The sequence below is a fragment of the Pyrus communis genome, chromosome 4 (assembly GCF_041283825.1).
Source record: "Pyrus communis isolate YQ-2024b chromosome 4, ASM4128382v1, whole genome shotgun sequence".
NCBI classification, from domain to species: domain Eukaryota; kingdom Viridiplantae; phylum Streptophyta; class Magnoliopsida; order Rosales; family Rosaceae; genus Pyrus; species Pyrus communis.
In genome coordinates this window covers 20671457-20685514 of record NC_142568.1, presented here as the reverse complement: position 1 = coordinate 20685514, position 14058 = coordinate 20671457, and the positions used below count along the sequence as shown (strand labels likewise).

Here is a 14058-nt window from a genome sequence, read left to right as displayed (position 1 = left end):
TTTATTAGAAATAGATGTGAGGGGTTCAATTTTACCTACACAGAAGTAGTAGGCAATTTTGCCAACTTTTATTCTTTGAAGGGTTGGGCTAAGTTCACCTCCTCAGTTAACTCCTCGATTGGAATTTGATTTTGCTCACGTGGCTCATTAGAAAGAATTTGACTACTCATTTGCTTATGGAGATTCTCTTATTAATATTAAAGTAGCCACTCTTATTCATATTAGTGCATTCACATTTTCATAATGCAACTACTAGCAGATAAACACACATTCTGGGTGTGTGAACAATTGCAGTTTATTTTTTGTTTTTGATTAAGAAGTGTGATTAGTTTTTTAAAATTTAAAAAAAAAAAAATGGAACAATGATATGCTACAACATGTACAATAATATCTGTCACATCCTGGTCCGGGGCGGATCACTTTCCGGACCCGCTCCACCACCGTAGCACGATATTGTCCGCTTTGGGCTTACCATTCCCTCACGGTTTTGTTTTTAGAAACTCACGAGCAACTTCCCGGTCACCCATCATGGGATTGATCTAGCCCCCTTCTCGCTTAACTTCGGAGTTCCTACGGAACCCGAAGCCAGTGAGCTCCCAAAAGGCCTCGTGCTAGGTAGAGATGAGAATATACATATAAGGATCATTCCCCTGAACGATGTGAGATGTCACAATATCTCATGTAAAATTGCACACAAAAAAAATTTCTCATGTAATATTGCACTGCGTAATTGATATGCTACAACATGTACAATAATATCTGGTTACATGTAAGTTATTGTCGTAGTGCAGGGATATCTCATAGGGTTTTTGTAATGGCGGGACAAACCTGGACCTAGGCACTTGTGGCTATACGAACAGATGAAATCTTCCATGCCTGTACCAAATTTGCAATGTCCCATATTGTTGTGGAATCTTCACAGAGCTGTCGTCTCACTGAATTCCATTTATTCCTTCCCACCATTTCCTCTTTGATATTCTGGGCCAATTGTGCCAGAATGCTAAACAAGGAAACCATCTCTGCAGCCAAAGACAAGATGCACAAATAAGGAGGTAAATTTGTCGACAGTCATCCATTATAATTTTTACTTTATTTTACAATTTTTTTAGAACTTAGTTTATATTTACTGTTAAGCATACATTTATATGCATCTGCATGCCCTATGCTCAATTAATTTATTCAATCATAAAGAAATATTGGTAACACAGCAAGTTGCATATCTGTTGGCAAATGTGGATAGTTTGAGAGATCTGATGCTCTAATTTTTATCTGTATAGGATCTGCCATATTACATCATTTGATCAAGTTGCATTTGCAAGACTACTATTCTAGTATATCTCTAAAGATTGAAACCCTATCTCATCTACTCTATCATATAAAAGCAGCAAACGGCCTACAACAGCCAAATGTCAACAGTTATAGTGATCACACTGGACTGTTACATTTCTATCACCGATTAAAGTGTTCTCGTTCGTTTTTGAATGAGAATTGTTTGTATATCACCCTTTGTACGCACTCGTGCAAACTATTTCTCTCATCACGTGTAGTTACATTGATATACACACATGAACAGTGAATGAAAATAATGTCTCGTGCATTCGCCAACTGTACGGTACTAAGCATTTTCTGCCCAAATTAATTATCTTTTTCTAAAGTCATGCTTATATTGGTCCTGCACACGCTCATGTTATTTAACAGTTGTCCCCTCCCCTCCCCCTCACATAAACATGAAGAGCAGCATGGGCTAAGCTATATATTATAATAGAAAGAGGTAGCTAGGCCCTAGGCAAAACTGAAAAATGATTGCTCTCATCACACTATTAAAAAGGAAAGAAAAAGAAAGGCTGCCCTCTACTCCTCTCTTTATTTATGCTTGTTTCCCACTTAGAAGTGTTTTGAACATATGCCTTGTGTAGTTGTGTGTGTGCAAACTAAAAAGTTAAATAAGAGGACATATATAATTATATATGGTTTTATCCCACATTTGCTAAACCTTATTGATTAATTTGATTAAACTATAGGACTAAGTTACTAACAATAATCTTATCCACTTGAATAGAATGCTATCTTAATACTTCTTTGTTGTAAACATTGTTAATTTTATGATTGTTCACTTGAGGCCAATATGTAATATCTTAATAGATGAACACATTTCTCTATAAACCTTAAGACTATAAATAAGCAATCCAATAAGAAGAAAAAAGATACTCTGATTTCTCTACTCAATCCCTCTCTAGTTTCTCTCTATTTCGTCTATTTTATTTCCAACATTCTTTGGTTGTGCACAAACTATGAAGGCTTATTTAAGAAGAAATAGTTACCTAAATCATTCTTTGTCACATGAGATTATCTAGTGAGTGAGAAGGAGAGAGCCAATATATTCCCATCGTATGAGTGTTTCTCTTATTTCCTAGGCACAAACGAAAGCAATTTGCATAAATCTTATGGTTTGTTTGATAACCATTTGGCTATTTTTTTTAGTTTTCACTTTTTGTGTTTAATGTAAAGAGGAAATCATATAGACGAAATGTTAGATATGAAAATGACTGGATGAAGTTTGGTGGGAGAGAGGTAAACTAAAGTCCTATCAGCACCAAGGAGAGATGTAAACTGAAAGTCTAAGCAAAAACGCACAAAAATTGATAATACAAGACCAAAAACTGCATATTATAAGCTGTTTTCACTTTTAAGATTTTCTTTTCTTCGTTCTTCTTTATTTCTTCCACATCTCTCCCCAAGCTTTCTTGGTCCTTCATTTTTGTATTCATTTCCTCTCATCTCAATTATAAAAAAGTGAAGAAAAAAAAAATAAATTACGGATCCTTACATAAAACTAAAATCCTAAAAAACAAGAGGAAAAAAAAAATAATAAAAGCATGCGGGCGGTGGTGGTTGTTTACAACGTTATACCCTGCAGAAGCACAGTGCCTCTGCATTTCTTTCGGTCTTAAATATCTATTGCAATCAAAAAATTTTGAGTCATATAATGTACAATAAAAGCATGAATGATATATCTGCAGAAATGGTTATTGGATGGGTCCGGTGGTCATGTGCATATTGCAGAGGGAAGGCAGACAGACAATGGCCAGCGAATTGCTAGTGTGATAAACCACGATCCATGTTTTGGGTCCATTTTAATTTAAAAAAAAAAATGACTCCACAACCAAGAACGCATGCCTTAAATTATTACAAGGTCAGCGACTCAGTACTCCAACCTCTTCCTCTTTCATCCAGGTCCCATGAAGGGTCATATTTTCAATTATTTATATTCTGTTCTTCCCACATCTTTAAATTCCTGTATGGCTGTCCTGTATCCCGCTGTATTTTCTTCACAAATCTTTGTATCAGTCTTTTTTTCCTTAAATTTACTTGGGATCTTCATGCCATTTCCAACATGTTTAGCCTACAGAAATTTGTTATTTTCTCTCCCATGAATCATTGCCTGCATGTCTAACTCTAAGTACGGTTTTCATTTGTTTAATCCCTGCTTGAAATAAATAGTAATAGCTCCATTCAGTACTACTTTACAAATACGTTTATTTGACTATTTTTGTCTCCGGTTTTGTAATTTTCTAAATGTTATAGTTCTTAGGCTTTAGACGTGTAAGGTTTAAGGATTCATAGAGGATCTTAGCTTAACTACTCTGATTGAAAAGAAAAAAAGCGCTCTAATTCATAAAATAAAAAACCAAGCTGCCATAATATGGCAGTAAACTTGAACATTAGTTTGTTGTGTCTCATAAAATAGATCATTACTTGTAAATGAACTCAAATCCATGCTCACAAAAATGTGTATGCAGCTTTCATAGCTGCAGGACGTTACATAGTTGCCAGCTAGCTCCAAAGAAATAGAACTTTTTTTTTAACAAATGATATTATCTATACTAAAGGAGAGGGAGGTAGACTTAACCTCATAATGGACTAACAATAATGTGCATAGTTCAAATTTATCTTTGGCGAGAATCAAACCTAAGACCTCATTTACAAATGAAGAAGAATACCACTTGACCGTAATACTAAGTGGCTCAAAGAAACCAAACTTTGGTTCCACATTTTAGATCAGTGGCAGTGATACATTATGCACATCAATTCATGATATAACTAAAATCACTGTGAAACAAATTAATTTCTGGATTTGTCTCTTTGCTGGGGCACTTGAATAATACATCCTCAAATATGGGACACGTGCAGGAAAATAGAAAGCATGTCTTGCATGACTAGGTTCACCTTTATAATAATTTGTATGACACGGTTCACCTTCATAATAGCGTTTTGTGCAAATAACACAATAACATATGTAAAAAACTAACACATATTCTATAATATTGACATGAAACACTATAATGGTAAACTTTTGCCATGCAATCCTTCTCAAATCAGTCCTAGCGGGCTCAAGCAATGAAAACGCACACACTGGACACACTAGATGTTTGGATGCCAAATTCCAGGGACATGGAAACAGTAGTCACGTGAACTTCATACGTGCACGTGAATTCCCGCACCTTCCATATCTTTTTCTGGTTAAATATCCCGCACCCTACAAATATCTTTGCTGATTAGTCAATTTGGAGGGCCTCAAATCCTTCGTCTCTGAAAAAGCAGAAACCCTAGCTTGCTATCACAGGACTCTTTTCTGTCTGTTAATAACGGTTCACGCATCAACCAGAAGATGAGAAAAAGATGCTCCGTCATATTCGGGTCCACCCATTGATGGCGCCAAATCCAATTGTTGGGTCAAGAAGGGTCCACGTGGACATAACCCATTACGTACCCATGCTTGAGACAACTGTGGTTAAGAAATTTTTCAATCTATCGAAAACTGTTCGGTACAATAAATTCTCAGCACACTAAAAAAAAATTTCAGTGTAGTGGTCCACCTGCAGTCCCAAACCCTAATCTTTTGAATTTTGGTTTGGCATTTGGCTTCGCACATTTCCATTCATATACAGTTTGATGAACATTTTCATGTCATCTACGAAAAGAAAAAAGCATAAATTAAAGGACATCGTCCTCTTCATTGAAGACATATAAACACATCCAATCAATTGGCCCTTCTGATTATCACCGACTACGACCTCACTATGTTATCCATATTTCTTTATCTTGCATGTTACATCATATCTTATCACTATTAAATTACTCTTTTTTTTTTTTTGTTTGTTTGTTTTTTTTTTTTTTAAATTTAATTTCTCATTGAACAATAAAATACTAGCTATTTTCTTATTCAACAATCTTTTATACCGGATACAATTTCATTTCAAAATGTGAAATTTTGATGTTGAAGCAGATTGATTATGACTGTCATGCTGTTTGTGAAATTCACAAAATATGAACGATATGAGTGATTAATTTAATAGGCTTTAGTAACTTCTAGATTGTCCATCACTTTGTTGAACTTCTTTTATATGTTTTTAACATTACAATTTGGCCGGGGTCCTACAAATAACCAAGAGTATAAAATTTGTGATTTGGATGTCCCCTAATACTGTTGCCTTTTATAATACACCATGCATGAAAACTAAAAAGGCTATCATATCCTTGGTATAAACCCTTATGCTTCAATAAATTAGAGGGCAGCTTCGCCATTTTGTTTGCCTTAATCAAGGGAAGCACTATATAACTCCATTATTCAACTGTGATATAGATTCTACTCGATCGATGAGACTGCAAGGTGATGTTTTTTTCAAAAGCAATTCGATTCGTTGTTTTGGATAAAGATGATGCGCTCTAAAGCTTTAGATCGACCCTGTTTGTTTTTTCTTTTTTCCGAGTAACTTTTTTATATCATAGATTGGTGATTTGGTTTGTTTTTTTAACCTAAATAGTGATTCAGACGACGATGAATGTAAACTGTAAATTAATTTTTGCGTGCTATGCTTTGGTTGGTTCCCACTCCGCATTCATCTGGTTCATAACAACAATGCTAGGTATATCAAAATTTTAGACCATATTTGCAAACTATATGTAATGTGTCGTCAATATGAAATAAGCACGTTAATCAAAATAATATAACCATTAACAACAATGTCATATGGTTTATAAAATCTAGTCTAAATAGTTAGTATTAGTAGCTTTATCAGGTTTCGTAATATCATCACTCTTACACAACAAGAGGATTGAAACAATCTAAAAGTCCAAAATATTTGATTCAAGTAAACTTTCGTTAATCATCTAATTAAAAGGCTGTTTAATTATTTATGTAATTAAAGTTGAAAATTACAGGAAAACATTGCAACCAAAACAAAAAAAAGACTAAACCTTTACGTCATTGCTGTGCCACTGCCACTGCTACAAACCGACGATAATATATAACGAATAAAAGTCTCTCCAAAAATGAAGGGGAAGAATAATTTTTTTAAAACTCGTTAATTATATGCAAGTCAATAGATTATTTATGCATTATGCCTTAATCCCTAACTTTCAAATCTAACGTGATTATTTAAGTTCAAATTTTAAAAAGGGACACCAGCCAACAACATATAACGATCGATGTATATTAGTGTATATATAGGAATTCATGGCATCAATTTTTTTTAATACAATTTTTTATATAAGTTCTTGTGGAGTCCACTCCGTAATATATTTTAACGGTCCGAACCGTCTATCTTTTAGAACATTATTCATAGATCATTCTTGTAAAAAATTAGATAAATACAAAACCTTTTTTTTTTTTATATATATATAATCAAATCTAAAACCATTAAAACATTCATTTATAGTGAACAAAATGATTCATACATTTCTACAAAGTAACCATAAACCCTTAACCCAATAGTGATATGGTTTCAGATTCGAATTATTGAAATGCATTACAGGGTGGGCTCACAAAAACGTGTGTAAAAAAATGATGTCACATATCTGATATAGACACGCGGCGCACACACTCAATAATGATGTTGTTGTTTGCATTCTAAATCCAAAACATAAAGTCCACAACAAAACCCAAATCCACATCCAAATTTATAAGATAATAAGATAAGATTAACAAATACCATAGGATAATATGCTCTGTTCGAGTAGAGAGTATAAGGACATCAAATGCATCTATCTTATTAAAAAAAACAACCTGCCAGCTGTGGCCCTACTTTTATGATCAATGCACATCAACAAATGGATTCAAAGCATCGGGAAAGGGATTACCAAATAGATCCAAAGCATACACTTGGAATTATAATTCAAGTGATAGAAAACTAAACAGTGAATCAAAGAGCTTAATTTTACTAAAGTAGGCGCATATTGTTTGATGTTAGAGGACTCTATAGTTTACCTCTTGTCCTTCCATCTCTTAAACCCTCATGTTTCCTCAAAACGAAAACTAAATAAACAGATAAACAAATGCATACAAAGTACACACAACACTTTAGGTGTTTAAGCATGGAGTTATAATGATGTTTCATGTTTTTATTACCTTGTTTTGCCTCATCTAGTCGAGACAACATTTTCTTTTAGGTTTATTTTTAGGTACGGTTTTTGGAACTCGATTTTAATTTTACTTTACTCTATGTAACTCAAAAGTTGTCATTTTACTCTCTAAACTCAAAAATCGCTTCACTTTTGCCCATGGAACTCAATTTTGATCTTAGTTTACCTCTTGAAACTTGAAAAGTCTGTCTCTATAAACTCAAAAATTTCGCTCCACATTGCCTTAGATATGTTAATTAGTTTCTTATGTAGGTTTGATTTGGGTGAGCTAGAGTAATCAATTTCTGTTTTTTTTATTTTTTTTATTTTTTTTATTATTATTTTTTTATCTCTTCAATTTCTTTTAAATTTAATATTCTCTAATTGTTGAATGTTGACTCATAATGGAGACTTATAATGAAATATATTGCACATGTGGCATAGTCTTATTGGGTGTTGGGTTCCATATATATTTTAGGAGGCGACCTATAAGTTTTAAGGAGGAGAGAGTCCACAAGTCAAAGTGGAATGAATTTTAAATTTGAAGGAATACAGTGATGACTTTTAAATTACAGAGGACAAAATGAGATTAAAAATGCAGTTTTAAAGGATGTAATTAAAAATAAACTTTTCTTTTATCTGTTACATGAAACGAGTGTCTCGCATTTATAACCTTGTATAGCTCACCTGATTTCACAAATGTAAGACACATGTTTCATTAAGATGTGCATGAAAGTTTTTCTTTGCCTAGTAACCCGCACCTTCGAAAATTCGATTAGTAAATTTACAATGACAAATTTTAATCGTCTCCTCTAACCTTCGAAAATTCGATTAGTAAATTTATAATGACAAGTTTTAATCATTTCCTCTAATTACATTGTATCAGGGGCCATAACAATAAAAATGGCTATGTTCATGCCTTTTAATAGTAAATGTGTCTGTCTTTATTCTAACAAGACATTATAAAAATTAGGGATGTAATATCCACACACCCCTTTTTACTTCTCTCACATTCTTTTAATTTTCAGCCGTCAGATCAGATGAATTGAAGAAGATCAAATGACAGAAATTAATAAAGGGTGTGAGAGAAGTAAAAAAAGATGTGTGGAAGCACACCCCTAAAAATTAATGCTTGGTTATGATCATCCAAGTCAAAGCACTACCATGTTTAAGGTAGCAACTAGTGAGATCATGATCAGATTTGATAATCACACGTTGACAACAAGAGTATGGCTTAGTGGTGGCAGCTATCATCTCCGGTTCAAATCATTTGCATCCATTTTGTATGTGATCTCTTTGTAATTTTGATCATTTATTAATACGTGTTAATCAATTTAAATCTCGTTAATTTTGTTATCATAAACTTAACACGTGTCAATCAATGATAGAGATCATAACAAAACCACATACAAAATGGATACAGAAGATTTGCTCTAATCAACTTTGACTGAAAAAAGAAAGATATTTAAGTTAGGATTAGCGTTTGATGTAATGATAAGGAAAATACTGACTCTTTTCATATACAAGTCTCTTTTGCTAAAAATTACATTTTCTGTTAAACATTACCTTATTTTGGTGCATGTGCCTTGTTCATAAGTCACTTCAGTATACACATAAATTTGCAATTTCCAAGTAAATATGAACAACTCTTGATTGAATGGAGCTGAAGAATGTTCATTAGGTAGTATAATTATGGTACATAAAAAATAAAGACAAACGAATTGGGGAACAAAAATAAGACACGTAAGAGAATGGGTGTGCGGTAATCATTTTTTAATCAAAATTCAGAGGCTAAATGGCTGAAGCATTCAAGGCATGATACGATGTTTGACCATGGTTAAAGCCACTGATGGCTTCAAGCTGCACGGGTAGTTGTAAGTTGAAGCTTTTACCAAACCCCGTCCCCCCGCAACTCAGCTAGCCTTTCGCCGTCTTCCACGTCCACTTGGATTCTCTATCTCTCACTCTGTGAAATCATGGGTTCTCTTTGCTCGAGCTCAGTTGCTAATTCTTAAAGAGTTTTATATGATTTACCATCTGGATTAGTGTAATTTGGCTAATCCAAGAAACTCCGATTTCCCCAAAATCAAGTGTCTTGCTTTCCTTCTAGCTTTCTAGCTGGGTTTTGGGCAGTGAAGATTTTGCTTAAAGATTGCTGATTAGTTTAAGTAAATTTAATCTGTTTTCTGGGTTCTTCGTCCAATGATTAAAAGAAGTGAAAAGAATCAATTTTTTAACCCAAAGTAGCTTAATTTAGAGGGTTTTCAGGGATCTTTGGAACCCATTAAAGAATTACTTTGACTGCTTACTTTTTATGTTTTAATTCAAAATCTGCATATTTTATTTTCTTGTTGACAGAGACTTTAGTATTTAAAGTAAGATTTTATTCTGTAAAATTATATAACTGTGAAGAATATATATTTCTTTTCTTTTCCCACTAGAGGTTGAACTGGGATTGTCTTATACTGGGGGTTTGGTTGGGAGTTCACGTCTCTGTCTTCAATCACTCTTTCTTGGCATTCTATATGTACACATATATGTATTAATTTCTGGTGCTTTGATCTCAGCACAAATGGCTCGTTTACTAATCTGTAATCGGACTTTGTAAGATCAATGATGTCTGTGTTCTTGAAGCTGTGTGCCGTTTCAGAATAACAGTGATTTTCCAGCTCCTCACAATGCCTTTGTCGGAGCTTTATCGGATAGCCGGAAGGGTTGATTCAAGTCAAGACTTTGAGTAAGTTTTCTGTTCCAAATTTTACAGTCTTTGCAGTTTTGCCCCTTTTGATTCGTGCCATTGAATTGTTTTGTGTTTTGGGTGCTATCTCATTTAACATTTGAAAATTTGTGGATTTGTTGTGGGATTTAATGCAGAAATGATTTTCTTGAGTTGGTATGGGAAAATGGTCAGGTTGTGATGCAGGGTCAGTCCAGTAGAACTAGGAAGAATCCATCTTGTAATAGCTTACCGTCTTCTAACACCCCGAAAAATCGAGATAGAGATGTAGGAAATAGCAACGTTGGGAAGACAGGGAAATTTGGGTCTGTGGTGGATTCTGGATTGGATGAAATTCCGTTGTCGGTGCCATCTTCTGAGATGGGTTTGAGTGAGGATGATGACATGTTGCCTTGGTTGAATTATTCCATTGATGAGCCTTTACATCATGAGTACTGTCATGATTTTTTGCCTGAATTTTCTAGTGCAACTGCAAATGAGGCTTCCTCCAATCATAATCTTGCCTTGATCGATAAGAGGAGTAGTTCTAGTCAGGTGCTTAGGGATTCCAATCCGAATTCTGCACATGAAGATGCTAGTTTGCAACAAAGGAATGTGGGAAAGGTTGCTTTAATCGGCCGTGCTGATGTTAGCAGACCTAGAACTGGTACTAGTCAATTGTACTCGTTATCATCGCAGCAATCTCAAGCATCGTATCCATCTTCCAGATCAAGGGTTTCAGATACTGCTGGTGATAATACTAGTGCCACCCATCGTGGTGTTGGCAAGAATTCAAATCAGATTTCATCTACGGGCGGTTTTCCTGGAATGAAGATGCAGAGGCAAGATCCAGTAATGCCTAGAAACACTAATCCATCCATAATGAACTTTACCCATTTTTCACGGCCAGCTGCTCTTGCGAAAGCTAATGTTCAGAACAACGGTGCAATGGCTGGCTTAGGTTCATCAAGCATGGAAAGGATTGGAGACAAGGACAAGTTTTCAGCTGCAACTAGGAACAATCTGCCCGAGTCAATGCTAATTGATTCAAGCAGTGGTGCACCGAAGGAGTCAAATTCACAATGCCAACCAATTCTAGTGAGGTCCAGTGATGAATTGAAGCCAACAGAAACAAAGACTCTCGAGGAACCATGTACTGCTAAGCGGTCTGAGGGGGCATGCCAAGAAGAAACCTCTAAGAATGACATAAACGCCAATGATAAACCTTGTGAAAGTGCTAGTAGGGTATCTCCGGGTGGTGAAAAAACTCTGGAACCTGTTGTTGCTTCTTCTGTTTGCTCAGGCAATAGTGTGGAGAGAGGTTCAGATGACCCACCACATGCTTTGAAGAGAAAATGTCGTGAGACTGACGAGTCTGAATGCCATAGTGATGTAAGTTGAAAACTTGGTATTCAATATGTCTTGGAGTTTTCTTAATGTTTCCCTTTCCTTAAATTAAGAAAACTTCCTCCTGTGCAGGACGTAGAGGATGAATCTGTGGGTGTCAAGAAAGGAGTGCATGCTCGGGGCAAGGGTTCCAAGAGAAGCAGAGCAGCAGAAGTGCATAATTTATCGGAAAGGGTGAGCAAGACCATTCATTGATGGTATTCATAACAGGGAATATGTTAGTTCCTTCGTAATATGCTGTTTGCAAACTCTAAGATCATTAAGTTGTACTCATTCTGGATTTCTCTGAACAGAGGCGAAGGGACAGAATCAATGAGAAGATGCGTGCGCTACAGGAACTCATACCGAATTGCAATAAGGTTGGTTTTTTTTTCTTTCTTCGAAGTGTTATATTTTATCATCTTTCCGAAAATTTGCTTGTGATGTTTGATGGATTTCAGAAGTTTAACAATTTTAGTGTTAAATCAAAGATCTAATTAAAAACTCCTGGAGTGAAAGCAATTTCATAAAATAGTATTCATGCCTACGAAAGTCTATTGATTAAATCTGAAATGTATCTCTACAATCTTTCGAACTTCAACTTTTGTTTGAACTTGGTTGCTTAATGTAATAGATATTACTGATAATCATGGAAGTTTTAACATAACCTACTATTGGTTGATATCTTCTGTAATTTGGTTAGACTGAAATATTCATTATGACATATAAGGTGGACAAAGCTTCAATGCTTGATGAGGCTATTGAGTATTTAAAGACGCTTCAACTCCAAGTACAGGTAAACATAATCTTTATCACTCCTTAACTTAGTCATCTTTCGATGTTAATGTCCAATCAACTGAATGTTTGAGTATAACACGGTTATTATTTCAATATCTATGCAGATTATGTCAATGGGAGCTGGTATGTATATGCCACCAATGATGTTACCACCAGGAATGCAACACATGCATGGACCCCGTGTGGCTCATTTCTCACCCATGGGTGTTGGAATGGGAATGGGAATGAGATTAGGCATGGGTTTTGGGATGGGTATGCCCGACATGAATGGTGCATCTTCTAGTTACCCTATGCTTCAGGTGCCCCCCATGCAAGGAACACATTTCCCTGGTTCACATATGGCAGGGCACAACGCCTTCAATGGGATGATGGGATCTAACCTTCAGATGTTTGGGCTTCCTAGTCAAGGAGTTCCTATGCAGATGCAATATGCGCCCTTAGCTCCCTCATCAGGAGGTCCCCTTGTGAAGTCATCTGCAGGACTAAATGCAGGCAGTTCAGGAGGACCTGTGGAAAATGTGGAATCAGCTCCAGTTTCTGGTTCAAAGGATTTGGTTCAGAACATGAACTCTCAAGTGATGCAAAACAACAATGCCAATAGCTCTATGAATCCAACATCTAGTCAGGTTTGTGCATTTACTATGAAGTCGATTTTTGTTTATAATTATATGAATGTTAGTTTTGGAGTTTTGTTTAATTGATGCTTCATATCCGTTGGGGTTCTTTGTTAGTGTTTACATTAGACCATCAAACCTGAATCAATTAACAATGTGTGAAAAATCCCAGGATTTTGTGTGTGTGAGATAACGTTATGATAATTGTCAAGAACCTTGGATTGTTGCGTTATTTTCGTGCCTAAATCAAGTTTTTGTTGTTCTTTGGTGTTTCCAGGGCCAAGCAATTAATGAGGGATTTGGACAGACTGCATTGGTTGGAAATAATGTTCAAGCGGCTGATGCTAACAACAACAGAGCTAACAGATAACAGAATGATGTCATGCTTAGTTGAGCAGCTAGTGAGTGTATAAAGGCATTCTCCACAAATTTTAATGTTCACACACACACCACAGTAATAATTCATTTTTGGAAGAAATTTGAACTTATCTCCGCTTGTATATTCAGGTTTCGGTTAACTAGCAGTTCTATCTGTCATTGGAGGAGAGAAATCCATGTTGCAGCATCCTGAGATTGGACCTTTTTGCCTTGCTTCTGATCTGGGTAGATACATTTTACAAGTACACAAAAAACTGAAAAAGTACGAGTCGGTGAGGGTGTTTGAACCTCGGCAATAACCATCTGAATTCTAATTTCAGGAGAGAGTACAATTACATATTGCACAGATTTTGGTCCTTGAGAAGACTCTGCAGTACCTTCTAGCATTTGTACATTCACTTTGTAGCCGGTGAGTTAATGCGATGTCTACGAGTTGAGAATATACCGGACATATGTGTTGATTAATGAAATGATAGTAATGTCTTAGTTCATCTGTCGTTCTTTCTATCTTTCTCTGAAGCCATTTTGATGAAATATGTTACGATCGGTTTCTTTTTTATGTCCTGAAATTCCTTATTAATGAGAAATTTTGATGAAATATGATGAATTTTTGTCGAAAAATCTTGGTTTTCAAGGTTCCACGTTCGGTTTCTGCTCCCAGCGGGTGTTCGCAAACCTTCTGTTTTGGTGTTTTCAGTTTTCTTGATCTCTTGTATGTAATCTACTTATGGCTTCAACCGAAATGCACAATGATCAGAAAAATTG

At 35.4% G+C, this 14058-nt stretch overlaps 1 protein-coding gene across 4 annotated transcripts; it reads left to right on the top strand.

Moving 5' to 3' along the window:
* Positions 1-9115: 9115 nt before the first annotated feature.
* LOC137722327 (transcription factor PIF3) lies at positions 9116-13784 on the top strand. Of its 4 annotated transcripts, none has more exons than XR_011066753.2 (9): positions 9208-10138; positions 10276-11509; positions 11597-11698; positions 11818-11883; positions 12234-12299; positions 12406-12927; positions 13193-13316; positions 13423-13518; positions 13614-13784. XR_011066753.2 is itself a non-coding variant. In XM_068461294.2 (8 exons), exons 1-7 carry the CDS (start codon positions 10080-10082, stop codon positions 13283-13285), a joined length of 2142 nt encoding a protein of 713 aa, XP_068317395.2. In that variant the 5' UTR covers positions 9116-10079; the 3' UTR covers positions 13286-13316; positions 13423-13784. The 4 variants fall into 4 exon arrangements, 2 of the variants coding, with proteins under 2 accessions (XP_068317395.2, XP_068317397.2); XR_015961805.1 differs by having other exon boundaries at positions 9268-10138; positions 10603-11509; XM_068461294.2 differs by having other exon boundaries at positions 9116-10138; positions 13423-13784.
* Positions 13785-14058: the final 274 nt, after the last annotated feature.

Coding starts and splice junctions, on each gene's coding strand:
- LOC137722327 (XM_068461294.2), top strand. CDS start 10,080: ATGCCTTTGTCGGAGCTTTATCGGATAGCCGGAAGGGTTGATTCAAGT. Junction 11,510..11,596: donor AGTCTGAATGCCATAGTGAT/GTAAGTTGAAAA, acceptor CCTCCTGTGCAG/GACGTAGAGGATGAATCTGT. Junction 11,884..12,233: donor TCATACCGAATTGCAATAAG/GTTGGTTTTTTT, acceptor ATGACATATAAG/GTGGACAAAGCTTCAATGCT.